Genomic DNA, 16,693 nt, shown 5'->3' with positions numbered 1-16,693 from the left:
TTAACAAAGTGTGGTCGCACCCAGAGTAATGCATTTACTCTGGTGGCCCCACTAGAGGAAGGATGTCGAGTCTTTGTAGAGGCTGCTGAAAATATTAACCAGGGTGCTACCTGGATTAGAGAGCATGCGCGACGACTGGAGTTTAGACGAACAGCGACTGTTTTTATTTACTAGAGCGGAGGAGGCTGAGAGTAGATCTGATTGATGTTTCTAAGTTTATGAGCGGCACAGATATACAAGACAGACAGTATCTTTTCTTCAGGGTTGAAATTTCCAGTAGAAGGGGCCATGAATTTAAGATCAGATGGGGATAATTCTAAAGGACATGTGAGGTACAGTTTGTTTTTCAATTTGAGGTTGTGGGTATTTGTCAATTTAACATTATTATTTCGGCCACACTGCGGAATGTACCGTCCTCAGCAAAGTGGGCAAAAGGATTCACTCCCCGGATTACCCCATCCCGGGACTGGTGTCCCATGAGCACTGCCTCCGGGCTCTTACTGCCTGTGTAATTACCCAGGGCATCACTTGGGGGCGCTCTCCGGACTGAACATACATCGGAGGCAGTTCCACTGATCCGGAGGTGGAATTACGTCTCTGGAACTGACTCTGACGTCACAGTGCGCGCTGCTGGAGACGGGGTCCGTCAGAAACTTTGGGAATTAAATCTGTCACGGTCCATTAAAGGCGCGGGGGAGGGGGTGGGCGGAGAGTCTGTCAAACTGTGGGTGGGGATGTGCACACATTCAGATGTTCACAGTATCAGACTCAGTCCGGATCTGAGTTCCTGCAGAGACTTCAGTTCCTCTTCCCCGGTCCAACTGATCCGATTGTCCCACAGCCTGAAACAGATGGAAGAATGAAGAGGAAATAACAAATTACACAACAGTGTCAGCAACAGAGGACTAGGGTTAATGTTTCAACAACATTCACAGACAAACACAAGCGGAAACCCGGCGGATCCGCTGATATTTTATGACATTGAATATGAACACAATCACTCACCAGATCCGCTCCAGATTCGGGAGGGCCAGTATGAGGCGGCGAAGAGCGGGGACAGATTGGTCTGTGAGCGAGTTTGATCCCAGATCCAGCTCTGCCAGTGATTGGGTTGCACTGAGAGCGGAGACGAGATCATCGACACCAGCATCAGTGAGACCGACCTTGTACAACCTGGAGATGAGAGAGAGTGAGGGTGAAGGACACCGAGAGACAGTGGACGCTATGAATCTCGAATGTTGACCAATAAGACAATTCTGATCACATTAATGTTCAGCGTCAGACACCCAGTGACTGTAAAGACAATCTCCCACAGTCTTACACTTACCACAGTTTCTGCATTTTACACTCCGAGTTCGTCAGAGCCTCAGACACCAGTTTCACCCCTGAATCTCCTAGTTCATTTTCATTCAGGTTCAGCTTCGTCAGTGAAGGGTTTGTGCTGAGAGCGGAGGCAAGATGCTTGGCACCAGAATCTGTGAGACCGACATTGCTCAGCCTGTGGATGAAAGGGAGAGTGTGGGTAAAGGCCACAGAGAGACAGGAGACGGTAGAAATTCCCAGTGTTTATCAGTAATACAATTACTGATCACCTTAATGTTCAGTGTCAGATACCCAGTGACTATAACCGCAATATCCCTTTCTGACACTTACCATAGTGTCTGTATTTTACACTCTCGATTCCTCAGAGCTGCAGACAGCAGTTTCACTCCTGAATCTCCCAGTTTATTCATCCCAAGTCTAAACACAAACAGACAAATTGATGAACAAATTGATTCAGACAGTGGTTCTGAGGGAATTCCTTTCACCCGGTATTTCAGGAAACATTAAACCCTTCAGTAAATCACTGACCAATTCACATGACTGTCAGTGTCCCTCACTGCCCAGCTCCGAATGTTAGTAATTTAGCCTGTCGGTGTGACTCTGTAAACTTTCTATATTCTGTCTCAGTCCCCGACGTTTGGAAAAAAAGTCCTGACGAGATGGTAGAAAGCTGCAGCGTTGGAGGGCTGGAAAAAGTCCCACAGGGAGGAAGAGTTGTGGATGAGAACGTGTCCATGGGAGATGGTGGAAGAAAAGCCCGCCAGGGCAAAAGGGATAGGCAGAGTAATCCCACAGGAGGAAGGGAGATGGGGAATAGAGATACCACGGGAAGAAAGGAGAATAGAGAAGAAAGATGCCACAGAAGGAAGGGAGATGGGAAAGAGATATCCCCACAGGACGAGGGGGGTGGAGAAGAGGGATTCCATGGGAGGACGGGAAATGGAGAAAAGAAATCCCACAGGAGGAAGGGGGATGTGGAAGACAGATGCCACAGGAGGAAGGGGGATGGAGTGGATAATTACCACAGGAGGAAGGAGAATGGAGAAGAGAGATCCCACAGGAGGAAAAATGTATGCAGAGGATAGATCCCAGAGGAGGAAGTGGGATAGGGAAGCTAGATCCCACAATGAAGGAAGATAGGTAAAGAGCCATCCCACAAGATGAAGAGGATATGGCAAAGACAGATCCCATAGGAGGAAAGGGAATGGGGAAGAGAGATCCCATAGGAGGAAAGGGGGATGAAAAAGAGAGATCCCATAGGAGGAAGGCAGATGGGGAAGCAAGATTCCACAACAGGATGTGATGCAGACGTAGATCGCACGGGGAGGGTTGGTCAGAATTGAACCCCACAATTGGAAGAGGTGATGCCCACATGAGTGTTGGGTATCTGGCAGTGAACAAAGTCACACTGTTGGAGTGATCGTGATAGTCACACGGGGGGAGAGGGGTTGGGAAGGATAATCTCGGGTATTTCTCTCCCTCTCACTGGGACATTTCTCTGATTCTCTCTTGTACTTCATCGGGAAGAGGGTGCGCAGATCCGTCATACCTGCTGCAGTCAGTGTCGGTGTCGATGTCAGTAACAGTGAGAAGGAACATTGTCAATTGACGTGTCACATGCAGCGAGAAACACGGCCATTCATGTGATTTACTACCATTAAACCAACGACCATTGTTCGCTCATCTGAAGTCTCCAACATCTCTATACACGAAACCATAGGGCACTCCCGTTCTTGATTTACTGACCGATCGCCTATTAATTTGTCACAAAAACTCATAATCTGCTTTACCTTTACATTAAAACAAAATAATGAAATACTTTCACAGATCAGACTGAGAAATAAGTGAAGTTACCCCAACTCCTGGCATTTGTGCAGCCCAGGTACCAGCCGCTGGATTCCTTCACACTGAATGTGGCAGCCAACTAGGTCGATATGTTTTATTGTATCACAGAGTCCGATGACATGAGACAGGACCGCACAGTCAATCGGGGTCAGTGTCATTCTACTGAATGAAAGTGTTTCCACAGATTCCAGTGCGGCCTGAGCCAGCCCACAATTCTGAGACTCAAACAGGTAGTGCAGTGTGTTCAGGAGGCTCCTTTTACCAGCTTCACTCCTCGTGTTTCCACTCTGGCGTTTAACCTCCTCCCTCACCCAGTCAATCACCCGGCAGGTTGTTTGACGGGGAAATGGTCCCAGAAACTCCTCCAGGCCCCGAGCTGTCATTGGAGAGGAGAGGCCAGCAACAAAACGGAGACACACCTCAAATCGGCCATCTGTTGTGTTGTGGGCTTCAGTGAGGAATTTCAGGATATCCCCGGGATGCGGATTCAGGAACTGTGCGAGTGCCGCTACAAACTCCTGGATGGTGAGGTGTGGGAATGTGTACACCACACATCGGGGAGAATCCTCTCTCTCCAAAAGCTCCATTAAGAACCCAGACAAGAACTGGGAAGGCTTCAGATTGTAGTTGATTAAATCTCCATTTGTAAATACAATCTTCTTGTCAAACACACCTCTGAAGGCCATCTGACCAACCCTGAGTAACACGTCACGGGGGTTCTCAATCTCACGGCCGTGGTTTTTCAGGATGTTGTAAATATAGTAGGAATAGAGTTGGGTTATGGTCTTGGGAACTCGCTGGGGGTCCCTGTCCCTTTTTGCGAAGAAGGGTCCCAGTGCCAGAGCGAGGATCCAGCAGTAGGAGGGATTGTAGCTCATGGTGTACAGGATCTCGTTCTCCTCCACATGTTTGAAAACAGCTTCTGCTACCGTCTTATCTTCAAAATGCCTCATGAAATATCCCTTCCGTTCTTCATCGACAAATCCCAGGATTTCAGCCCAGACATTGATTTCTGCCTTTTCTAATAAATGTAACACAGTGGGTCGGGTGGTCACCAGTACTGAACACCCTGGCAGCAGCTTGTGCTGGATTAAACTGTACACAATATCCGACACTTCACACCACCACTCGGGATCTGGGCACTTGTGCTGAGGTTCTGTATCTCTCCGACTGTCAGCAAAATCAATTTTATGTTTGAATTCATCCAAGCCATCGAATATAAACAGCAATCCCTCTGGGTTTTTCCAAACCTCTCTCAGGAAATTCCCAAAGTAAGGATACTGATCCAAAATCAGTTCCCTCAGGTTTATTCTGCAGTTAATGGAGTTTAAATCCCTGAATTTGAAACTGAAGACAAACTGGAATTGTTGGTATATTTTCCCCATGGCCCAGTCATAAACAATCTTTTGCACCATTGTTGTTTTCCCTATCCCCGGGACTCCAGCCAATGCTGCCGAACTCCCAGATTTGCATTTACTTTGGGAAAAGCTGCTCTGGAACAACTGATCAGTCCGGAGTTTTTCCAGCTCTCTGCGGAGATGTTGTTTTCTCCACTCCTCGTGGTCTCTGCCTCTCGCCAGCAGCTCGTGTTCCACCAGTCTCCGATCACGAATAGTAGAAATGACCGTGATCTCAGCGTATCGATCAACCAGCTGGAAAACATTCACCTTCTCCGTCATCAGGATCGTGTTCACGCTCAGTGTTTCGGTTTGTGCCCGCAGAGTCTCCTTGTGTTTCTGTTGAACATCTTCCATGGGAACAGAGAAAGAGTCAAAATGTTAGACGCCTCAACTCAGAATTTAGTAAACAACAAATAGTGCAGCACAAAGCTCTTGTATCAATTTAATTTATCAGAATATGTTCATACACTAAAGTAAATTTGGTTGCAGTGAATCAGAATTGTGACGAAAAACCAAGTTATCAGAAGATTGATGCTGATGAGAGAGATAAGGGGAACAATGGAGAAACATTCAAAATGCTAATAAGAGAGAAGAGCGAGATTAAAGAGAAAGAAAGACATTTCAGATATTGACAGATCGATTGCTTTGAACCTGAACTGTTTGAAGTTTAATGGACAGGCGATACCCCAGCAGGGGGATAAAAAGAACAGGTTCGCTAAGGCACGACACACACCACGAGATCACGAGATAATGAGACCCTGGAAGAGCGGTGTGCCCCCACAAGTTGGTTAAAGTTGGAGGTCTGGTTCGAGGGAACCGACCATAGACTGACAGGGTGAAAAGGAACGATCGGCGGGAACCTGGTGTGTGTGCCCGCCCTTGCCTGGGTGCCGGGTTCACCGCGGAAGAACGGTCGTATCCAGAACGGAGGGATCACAGTCGGTGACCACAGAAGACATAAATGGGTTCGCCCGAAAGCTAACTGCGAAGAACATCAAAGGTCTGTTTGAATCAAAATTTGCATTCTCTCTCTCTCTCCAACAGCACAACAGCGATTACTGCAAACTGTACTAAGCTGAACTGAACTCTGCGTCACTTGAGACTGATCATTTTACCCCTAGACTGCGATAGAACTTGGCTGACTCCTGTTACCCTAGTTCTGTGTACACGTGTGTATTATCATTGCTAACCTGTTTCATTTACATCCTTACGATTAGAGTACTGTGTTACTTATTTCTTTAATAAAACTTTATTAATTTCTGTTAAACCAGACTCCAACTAAGTGGTCCATTTCTGCTGGTTTGGCAACCCAGTTACGGGGTACGTAACAGAATAAAACAAAAGAAACCTACTGCATGTCGATCAGCAACGTTGTAGGGGTGGTGGGGGTCAGCTGTCAAGGTCTCGCAAAGCTGACTCAGACAATCAGCGTTTCTAATCAAACATAAATAATTTATTCACCCTACTATACCACGGATGCTGGACAACTCACCGAGATCATCCAGAAGAATGTCCGGGCCTGCAGATCTGCAGTCTCATGTCCACTAAACAGTATACACGGGAAATACTCAGCAGGACAGGGAGAATAAAAACATAGAGACATAGAAAACCTAGAGAACAATACAGACTCTTCAGCCAACAATTCTGTGCCGAACATGTCACTACCTTAGAATTGCCTAGGCTTTATCCATAGCCCTCTACTTTTCTCAGCTCCATGTCGCCATCCAGGAGTTTCTCAGAAGACCCTACCATTTCCGCTTCCACTAACGTCGCCGGCAGCCCATTCCACGCACTCACCACTCTCTGCGAAAGAAAACTTACCCCTGACATCTCCTCTGTACCTACTTCCAAGCACCTTAAAACTATGCGCTCTCGTGCTAGCCATTTCAGCCCTGGGGAAAAGCCTTTGACTATCCACTCGATCAATGCCTCTCATTATCTTGTACACCTCTATCAGGTCACTTCTCATCCTCCGTCGCTCCAAGGAAACAAGTCCGAGCACACTCATACTGTAAGGCATTCTACCCAATCTAGGAAACATCTTTGTAAATCTCCTCTGCACCTTTTCTATGGTTTCCACGTCCTTCCTGTACTGAGGCGACCAGAATTGAGTACAGTACTCCAAGTGGACTCTTACCACTGTCTTGTATAGCTGTAATATTACAACTTGGTTCTTAAAATCAATCCCACGACTGATGAAGGCCAATGCACCATATGCCTTCTTAACCACAGAGTCAACTTACATTGCAACTTTGAGTGTCCTATGAACTCGGACCCCAAGATCCCTCTGATCCTCCACACTTCCAAGAATCTTACCATTAATGCTATATTCTGCCATCATATTTGCCCTAACAAAATAAACCATCTCACACTTATCTGGGTTAAACTCTATTTGCCACTTCTCAGCCCAGTTTTGCATCCCATCAATGTCTCGTTGTAATCTCTGACAGCCCTTCACACTATTCACTACACCCTCAAACTTTGTGTCGTCAGCAGATTTACTAAACCATCCCTCCACTTCCTCATCCAGATCATTTATAAAAATCACGAACAGTAGGGATCCCAAAACCGATCCCCAAGGCACACCACTGCTCTGGAGAAAGGGAGAGAGTGGATGCTACAGATCTATTATTCAAATTGAACTAAAATTTTGAAAAGCAGGATCATTTCCAATCCCGGTAGCATCTGGTAAACCTCTCTTCTCCGAGTTCTCCAGATCCTTCCTGTAATGGACCGACAGAATTGAACCAATTCTCCAAGTGCAGCCAAACCAAAGTTTTATACATCTGTAACCTAAAGCTTCGATAGACTTAGTGCTCCGTACAATGAAGTGAACTATGTGATCGTATCTTCTTCATTTACCTGTGTTGTCACACCTAGCGAGCTACGGACATTGACAACAAACCCCCTCTGCACCTCAATGATGTTAGCGTCTGCCAGCTACTTTAAACATCCCCCATACCTTCACACTTTTCTGGATTAAACTCCATCTGCTATTTGCCCACTCGCCTCTGCAACTGATCTATACCCCACTCAACGGCTGTGAAGGCGGATGAAGGCTGCAACAAATCCACCAGCTCCAATCGTCGTGGTTTCCATGCCATTGGAATCAGTTGGTTGATTTGTGAAGTATTGTGTGCTTCTTGGAGTGCAACATCAAGTATTCGTTAAACAAATTCACGCACAGGCGTCTTCGCTCTGGGGACCACTTCTTCAGAATGAAGACCATCATCCTCGACCTCGAGGGATAGCCACGACGATACCCCACTGGACTCTTTGAGACTCTTCTCCCCTCTCCATTACTCATTGTCTCACCTCAGCTTCAGAAACCATATATTTCATTTGCAGACTAAATTCACAACATTTCCCGTCACCGTCACGGGACGGTGACAAACTATGCTCTAATCCTCTTTGCAACATGCCGGTTCGAAATTCTGATCAGCTGATATATATCGACTCTCACCAGACGGAGATTTGCCCTGTAACAGTTGCTCCTCACCTGACTTCTACCATTTAATCTGCCTTCCCCAATTTAACATCCCCACCCTGTGTATCACCTAAGCTGCAGACCTCTCTTTATTCATAACCATCTCAGAACTTGAGTTGTGTTCATTGTTCCCGAAACCTCTCCCACTGAAACCCGAGCCCGTCCTGAGATAAGGGATAGCCGATGTCAATGTAGGACCTGGTCTGGATGAGGTGTGGGAAAGTTACTTGCAGTGAAAGTACACCTGAAGAATGTGAAACCTCACGGTATGTCAGGATCCTGACAGGAGTGTGCGGGACCTCAGCGTGTTCCGGAGCCTTGTAAAGTAGTTAAAGGGTTTCACATTGTGTGACGGCTCTTGCAGGAGTGTATGGCATCTCGCAGCGTGTAGGTAGATGGCAAGAGGCTTGTGGAGTCTCACAGCGTGTCAGCCCCTGCCAGGGGCGTGTGGTGTCTAGCGGTGTGTCAGTACCCTGCCAGAGACGTGCAGGGTTTCACAGCGCATTAGGATCCTGCCAGGGGCGTGTGGTGTCTAGCGGTGTGTCAGTACCCTGCCAGAGATGTGCAGGGTTTCACAGCGCATTAGGATCCTGCCAGGGGTCTGTGGTGTCTAGCGGTGTGTCAGTACCCTGCCAGAGATGTGCAGGGTTTCACAGCGCATTAGGATCCTGCCAGGGGTGTGTGGTGTCTAGCGGTGTGTCAGTACCCTGCCAGAGATGTGCAGGGTTTCACAGCGCATTAGGATCCTGCCAGGGGTGTGTGGTGTCTAGCGGTGTGTCAGTACCCTGCCAGAGATGTGCAGGGTTTCACAGCGCATTAGGATCCTGCCAGGGGTCTGTGGTGTCTAGCGGTGTGTCAGTACCCTGCCAGAGATGTGCAGGGTTTCACAGCGCATTAGGATCCTGCCAGGGGTGTGTGGTGTCTAGCGGTGTGTCAGTACCCTGCCAGAGATGTGCAGGGTTTCACAGCGCATTAGGATCCTGCCAGGGGTGTGTGGGGTTTCCAAATAACAGGTATACTCTACATAGACGTTTATTGTGTAACGGATCTTGAAAATGACATTTTAGTCTTCACCATGTATCCGGGGCCAGCAAATACCGTTTATATCATCTTCTTAGAGAGTTGAGAGTTCTGAGGAAAACACTGGTGATCTGGCGCTAAACGATGCAGGCATGTTTTCTCAGTAGCCATTCATTCAACGTATTCGAGTGAGACAGGGAACGTAGGAAAGCATGGATTGTATAAACAGTTACATTAGAGAATGGCAAACTAGTAGAGAAGTTGTTCTTTAAAGATCCAGGGGAGTATCTATTGCATGTTCAGAAGTGGTTACCTAGAGTGCCAGGATTTAGGTGTTTCAGAAAGAACAGGGAGGAAGACAAAAGGGGTGGGCGTGGCACTGCTGATCAGAGATAATGTCACGGTTGCAGGAAAGGAGGAAGTTATGGAGGGATTGCCTACTGAGTCTCTGTGGGTGGAAGTTATAAACAGGAAGAGGTCAATAACTCTACTGGGCGTTTTTTTATCGACCTCCCAATAGTAACATGGACATCGAGCAGCAGATGGGGAGACAGATTCTGTAACGATGCAAGAATAACCGGGTTGGCGTGGCGGGAGGTTTTAATTTCCAAAATATTGATTGCAATCACCCTAGAGCAAGGGCTTCAGATGAGGTGGAGTTTGCTAGGTGTATTCAGGAAGGTTTCCCGATATAATATGTAGATAAGCCTACAAGAGGAGAAGCTGTACTTGATCTGGTATTGGGAAATGAACCTGGTCAAGTGTCAGATCTCTCAGTGGAATAGCATTTTGGAGATAGTTATCACAATTCTGTCTCCTTTACCATAGCATTAGAGCGGCGTAGGAACAGACAAGTTAGGAGTGAGGAGAAATATGAAGTAATTGGGCAGGAACTTGGAATCATAAATTGGGAACAGATGTTCTCAGGGAAATGTATGGCAGAAATGTGGCAAACGTTCAGGGGATATTTGCGTGGCATTCTGCATAGGTGCGTAGGGTACAGGAACCGTGGTGTACAAAAGCTGTTGAAAATCTCGTCAAGAAGAAAAGAAAAGCTTACAAAAGGTTCAAAAATCTAGGCAATGCTAGAGACCTAGAAGATTATAAGGCTAGCAGGAAGGCGCTTAAGGATGAAATTAGGAGAGCCAGAAGGGGCCATGAGAAGGCCTTGGCGGGAAAGATTAAGGAAACCACCCAAGGCATTCTACAAGTATGTGAACAGCAAGATGATAAGAGAGAATAGGACCAATCAAGTGTGACAGTGGAAAACTGAGTATGGAACCGGAAGAGATAGCAGAGGTTCCTAGTAAGTACTTTGCTTCAGTATTCACTACGGAAAAGGATCTTGGCGAGCATACAGACATGAAGAAAGAGGACGTGCTGGAGTTTTTGGAAAAGTCTCCGGGACCAGACGAGATGCACCCCAGGTTACTACGGGAGGCGACGGAGCAGATTGATGAGTCTCTGGCAACTATCAACGCATCATCAATCGGGACAGGAGAGGTTCCAGTGGGTTGTAGGTTTGTAGATGTTGTTCCCTTATTCAAGAAAGGGAGTAGAGATTGCACTGGAAATTATAGACCAGTGAATCTTACTTCAGGAATTGGTAGACCGATGGAAAAGACACTGAGAGGCAGGATTTATGAACATTCAGAGAGGCATAATATGATTAGGAATAGTGAGCATTGTTTTATCAAAGGCATGTCGTGCCTTACGAGCCTGATTGATTTTTTTTGAGGATGTGACTAAACACATTGATGAGGTAGAGCAGTAGATGTACAGTATAATGGATTTTAGCAAGGCATTTGGCATGGTACCCTATGCAAGGCTTATTGAGAAAGTACGAAGTCATACGATCCAAGGGGGCATTGCTTTGTGGATGTAGAACTGGCTTGCCCACAGAAGGCAAAGTGTGGTTGTAGGTGGTTCATATTCTGCATGGAGGTCGATGACTCAGGGATCTGTTCGGGGTCCCTTTCACTTCGTGATTTTTATCATTGACCTGGATGAGGAAGTGGAGTAATGGATTAATACATTCGCTGATGACACAAAGCTTGGGAGAGTTGTGGATTGTGTGGAGGGCTGTCAGAGGTTACAGCGGGACATCGATAGGATGCAAAATTGGGCGGAGAGATGGCAGATGGAGTTTAACCCAGATAAGCGTGAGGTGGTTTATATTGGTAGGTCAAATATGATGGCAAAATATAATATCAATGGTAAGCCTTTTGGCAGTGTGGAGGATCGGAGGGATCATGGGGTCCGAGTCCACAGTACACTCAAAGCTGCTGCGCAGGTTGACTCTGTAATTAAGAAGGTATACGGTGCATTGGCCTTCATCAACCGTGGGACTGAGTTTAAGAATTGAGATGTAATGTTACGGCTACATAGGACTCTGGTCAGACCCCACCTGGAATACTGTGCTCGGTTCTGGTCACCTCAGTACAGGAAGAATATGGAAAATATAGAAAGGGTGCAGAGGGGATTTACAAGGATGTTGCCTGGATTAGGGAGCATGCATTTTGAGAAGAGGTTGAGTGAACTCGGCCTTTTCTCTCTGGAGGATGAGAAGTGACGTGACAGAGGTGTACAAAATAATGAGAGGCACTGATCGTGTGGATAGTCAGAGGCTTTTTCCCAGGGCTGAAATGGCTAGCATGAGAGGACATAGTTTTAAGGTGCTTGGAAGTAGGTAAAAAGGAGATGTCAGGGGTAAGTTTTTTACGCAGAGAGTGGTCAGTGTTTGGAATGGTCTGCCGGTGGTGGGAATGGGTACGATAGCGTCTTTTAAGAGACTCCTGGATAGGTACATAGAGCTTCGAAAAATAGAGGGCTATGCGTAAACATAGGTAATTTCTGAAGTAACTGACATTACTCAATGTTAGGCGCAGCATTGAGGGCCGATGGGCCTGCATTGTGTTGTAGGTTTTCTACATATCTATATTTCTAAGTCAGTGTGAGAATTCTACAGCTGTATCTGTTCCCTTGGCAAGCAGCATGAAGAACATTGAAGAATAATTTTGCAGGCAATTTGTAGAGATATACTAAGTCAGTGGTGCAAGGAAACTGAGGGGTTTTGGTGGCAGAATATGGACCGAAACAATAATTACGGAAGTGACAGAGACTGAGAGGTCTTTCTAAAGTTCCTAATTAGCCTATCTCAGGTCCTATAAGAACAATAACATATTTGGAATTTGTTCTTGGAAATGAGAGACGCTGAACCAGGACACTGGCAGGGATTCCTCATGTTTCTGATGAAGACTTTCGAATACTGAGATACAACATTGGCTACTGTAAGATTAATAACTGTTGCAATATCTGTCTTTCCTTCGCCCTCACTTCTGTTAGATGTGCAGTTGGATGATACAACACTGTCTGTGAATATGAAGCTTTTCGGACTCTGAGCACTTGCACTGCCCAGGGCTCCATTTCCACAGGCACAATGTGCTTATGGATGAAGTGAGCTTCTCATCAGTCTGGAGCATGTAATTTATCTCAACATTTTTTTTATCGATTTCTTCAGTTCTTCTCAGTTTCCTCGCCGCATTAACACAACACTGGGTTTCTCTGACCTAATTGACAGCTCTTACCCGTCCACAGTTTCCATCACACACCACAGGCAGACATGAATTTCAGTTCTGTAGATTTTTCAACCCTCACTGCCCCCCCACCCTCCCCTCACCTCCACTGTCTCCTGATGGACTTCCCACTGTTTGCATTAAGAGAGTGCAGATATAAACAGACTGGGTTACAGTTGCTTTTTTGGGATTGGACAGGTTAGTTGGAATATGACCTGGTTTTCTGTTTAAAGGGAAGCTGTTGCTGGTATTCTGTGACTAGAACTTCAATCGATGTCCAACTCGAAGAACTGATTATCTGCGGGGACTGACGGAGTTTAGAGAAATGAATTAGGATGAGGGATGTTCGGCAGTGGGGAAGGGGGAGAGAGGCAGGTAGGGTGAGGTTTCGACCTTTTGGGGTGTAGAGGTTTCCCAGATTTCCCCTCCACCGGATTGCTCCTTCGTATGCTCTGACCCCGGTGGAAGCAGCTGTAGTTCCAGGCACCAGAGAGGAGTCACCCCTTTCCTCAAGTCCCGACTCTCAGCCTCGTTCCTCATTATGTCCTCTGAAAACTCTTCCTCCAGGAGACGATGTTTCTATGTGCCTTAGTATGTACTGTGTCACAGTGACGACATTTACCTGGTCAAACCCCCGTGACTCATCAACATGACCGTTCTGCGCAAGTGTCAGCGGTTGGTGGAAACAGCATTTTCTTCACCTACCTTTCAGCTCACTGGGGATCTCCCGTAAACCTTGAGCGGGGTCTGATCGCTCGTACGGTGCACAACCTGTTTAATTTTAAACAGTTTGGTGAAATCAGATGTGTTGAATTATAAAGTGTGCATTGTTTGAATCCGAATTGACATTAATCTCTACTATTATCTCACCATATTCCTGTATTTCTTTAAGTATTTTGTCCAACTTTGGGACGCCATTCCGCATTTTCACAAACGATTCCCACATCACCCTCCGGGCGCGGGAGCCTCTCTCAATCACCAGGCTCAAGAGGAGTTTAGAACCATCCACCAACTCTCCCTTATCAGCGAGATCAGAGATTTTCTGTGAGGTGCAGAAATGAACATATTGGGGACTGCCAGATTCACAGAGAATGCGAAGTAAGCGATGTACCCTTTATCGGGATCACACGGCTGGATGCCGATCCTCTCTGGAGATGGGCTGTACATTCAGAGCAGAGAACAGAGAGGGGCATTCACCGTGAACCTGGCCCACCAGTCAATGAGATCCTGGCTGGTCTGTGACCACTTTGTTACAATGATTCCAACCCATAAATAATTCCTCATCAGATTTGACAGTGTCAGTAAGAAATCATAAAATATGATTTATCATAAAGCAGATGAACAAAGAAGTCAAGAAGCTTTTTTTTATAACATGTGTTCAGTCTCAGAGAAGTTACAGAAAAGATGATGCGATTAATCTTCTCAGTCTGCCAGTATCCAACATGACGGCGACTGGCACCCACTGTATTTCCATTTTCTTTTCTGGTGGCGTTTCTTCAGTGATTACATCACAACATCACAACATGGTAGTGTACCACGAAAGACACAGTTTGCAGTTACAAATTATAACACAAGCACCTCCACCCAAAAGAGAACACTGTCGAGCTCCTGTGACACCCACAGGTGATGCCCAGGTTTTCACTGAAATCCTACGGTCACGCTCTGCGATCGTCCTAAACCGAAATACCGTATCATATTTCTATTTAATGTCCATTATGTTAAGCCTATACAACAGTTACCCGCTTCCCTCGCTGTGAAAATGAGCAATCACCCACCAGTCCGGGGGATATTTTCACCCCTTTTCTGTCATTGGTGCAGATTTATAATTTTGTGATTGTACAGGGCATGCAAAATTTGGGCACCCCTGGTCAAAATTTCTGTTACTGTGAATCGTTAAGTGAGTAGAAAATGAACTGATCTCCAAAAGACATGAAGTTAAAGATGAAACATTCTTTTCAACATTTTAAACAAGATTAGTGTATTATTTTTGTTTTGTACAATTTTAGAGTGAAAAAAAAGGAAAAGAGCACTATGTAAAAGTTTGGGCACCCCAAGAGATTTGAGCTCTCAGATAACTTTTACTAAGGTCTCAGACCTTAATTAGCTTGTTAGAGCTATGGATTGTTCACAATCATCGTTAGGAAAGACCAGGTGATGCAAATTTCAGAGCTTTATAAATACCCGGAATCCTCAAACCTTGTCCCAACAATCAGCAGCCATGGGCTCCTCTAAGCAGCTGCCTAGCGCTCTGAAAATTAAAATAAATGATGCCCACAAAGCAGGAGAAGACTATAAGAAGATAGCAAAGTGTTTTCAGGTAGCCGTTTCCTCAGTTCATGAGGTAATTAAGAAATGGCAGTTAACAGGAACGGTGGAGGTCAAGTTGAGGTCTGGAAGACGAAGAAAGCTTTCAAGAGAACTGATCGTAGGATTGCTAGAAAGACAAATCAAAACCCCGTTTGACTGGAAAAGACCTTGAGGAAAGTTTTGCAGACTCTGGAGTGGTGGTGTACTGTTCTACTGTGCAGCGACACCTGCACAAATATGACCTTCATGGAAGAGTCATCAGAAGAAAACCTTTTCTGCGTCCACAAAATTCAGCGTCAGAAGTTTGCAAAGGAACACTTAAACAAGCCTAGTGCATTTTGGAAACATGAAGTTGAAATAGAACTTTTTGGCCGCAATGAGCAAAGGTATGTTTGGAGAAAAAAGGGTGCAGAATTTCATGAAAAGTACACCTCTCCAACTGTTAAGCATGGGGGTGGATCGATCATGCTTTGGGCTTGTGTTGCAGCCAGTGGCACGGGGAACGTTTCACTGGTAGAGGGAAGAATGAATTTGATTAAATGCCAGCAAATTTCTGGAAGCAAACATCACACCGTCTGTCTTCTACAACAGGATAATGATCCTAAACACACCTCAAAAATACAAAATGGACTACCTCAAGAGGTGCAAGCTGAAGGTTTTGCCATGGCCCTCTCAGTCCCCCGACCTAAATGTCATCGAAAATCTGTTGATAGACCTCAGAAGAGCAGTGCACGCAAGACGGACCAAGAATCTCAGAAAACTAGAAGCCTTTTGCAAGGACGAATGGGCGAAAATCCTCCAAACAAGAATTCAAAGACCCTTAGCTGGCTACAGAAAGCGTTTATATTATGTGATATTTGCCAAAAGGGGTATTACTGAGTACTGACCATACAGGGTGCCCAAACTTTTGCTTCGGGCCCTTTTCCTTTTTTGTCATTTTAAAACTGTAAAAGATGGAAATTTAAAAAAAAAAAAACACTTAAAATATTAAAGAAATGTGTCATCTATAACTTTATGCCTTTTGGAAATCAGGTCATCTTTTACTCGCTTAACTATTCACAGTAACAGAAATTTTGACCAAGGGTGCCCAAACTTTTGCATGCCACTGTATATTCAGTATTTATTTCCCAGTTGTTCATTTATCTGCTTTAATATCCGATGAGTCAGATTTTGGACACCTATGATGTGTGAACATTCAAACCCATTCTCTCGCTCACTTACCCGATGTTCCTCTTCACTGAACTGATTCTCGAACGTTAACGCCAGGCTCATTCCGTGCACCACTCCTTCCATCGCCTGCTCCAGCCTGTCCCGGTAGAAGTCAATCAACTGCAGAAGCTTGAAATTGTTCCAGTTTGCCAGGAGCTCGGTGATTACTGAGCTCGGACCTGTGGAGCGAAGCGAAGGAAACTAAAGACATTATCGAACCTTTATTGCTCAACACCTTTCCATCTAGAACCTAAGGTCGGTGCACCATGTTACCAAACACAATCAGAAATAGACACACACAGGTGTTACCATTTTGAAGCACAAATCAGGGAGGGACTTACACAGCGAAAGACATGGCACTGAGAGATATAGATCCAACTCCAAGGAATTTAATTAATTGATAGTGGCGTCACGTGGAGACAGGGTATTAAAGAGAGTCCTGGAACATTTAATTTTGTTAACCTAGCTACTGAGTAGAGAAATTGGAGCTGTATGAGTCGTTCGTGAGGTCTTGTTTGGAGTATTGC

At 45.7% G+C, this 16,693-nt stretch overlaps 1 protein-coding gene across 2 annotated transcripts; it reads right to left on the bottom strand.

Annotated features, from left to right (window-relative positions):
* Nucleotides 1-229: 229 nt before the first annotated feature.
* Nucleotides 230-16,265, bottom strand: LOC140206906 (NACHT, LRR and PYD domains-containing protein 3-like). 2 transcript variants are annotated; one of them, XM_072275185.1, is made up of 8 exons: nucleotides 16,179-16,265; nucleotides 13,521-13,692; nucleotides 13,356-13,421; nucleotides 3,178-4,915; nucleotides 1,654-1,740; nucleotides 1,328-1,498; nucleotides 1,006-1,173; nucleotides 230-842 (listed from the first exon to the last, which is right to left on the bottom strand). In XM_072275185.1, the coding sequence occupies exons 1-8, from the start codon at nucleotides 16,248-16,250 to the stop codon at nucleotides 755-757; spliced, it is 2,562 nt and encodes an 853-aa protein (XP_072131286.1). In that variant the 5' UTR covers nucleotides 16,251-16,265; the 3' UTR covers nucleotides 230-754. The 2 variants fall into 2 exon arrangements, with proteins under 2 accessions (XP_072131286.1, XP_072131285.1); XM_072275184.1 differs by lacking the exons at nucleotides 1,654-1,740; nucleotides 13,356-13,421; nucleotides 13,521-13,692; nucleotides 16,179-16,265 and having other exon boundaries at nucleotides 3,178-4,922.
* Nucleotides 16,266-16,693: the final 428 nt, after the last annotated feature.

Source organism: Mobula birostris, chromosome 13, assembly GCF_030028105.1.
Source record: "Mobula birostris isolate sMobBir1 chromosome 13, sMobBir1.hap1, whole genome shotgun sequence".
Taxonomy (NCBI): domain Eukaryota; kingdom Metazoa; phylum Chordata; class Chondrichthyes; order Myliobatiformes; family Myliobatidae; genus Mobula; species Mobula birostris.
The sequence above is the reverse complement of the archived record's forward strand: the minus strand, read 5'-3'. Positions and strand labels throughout refer to the sequence as shown.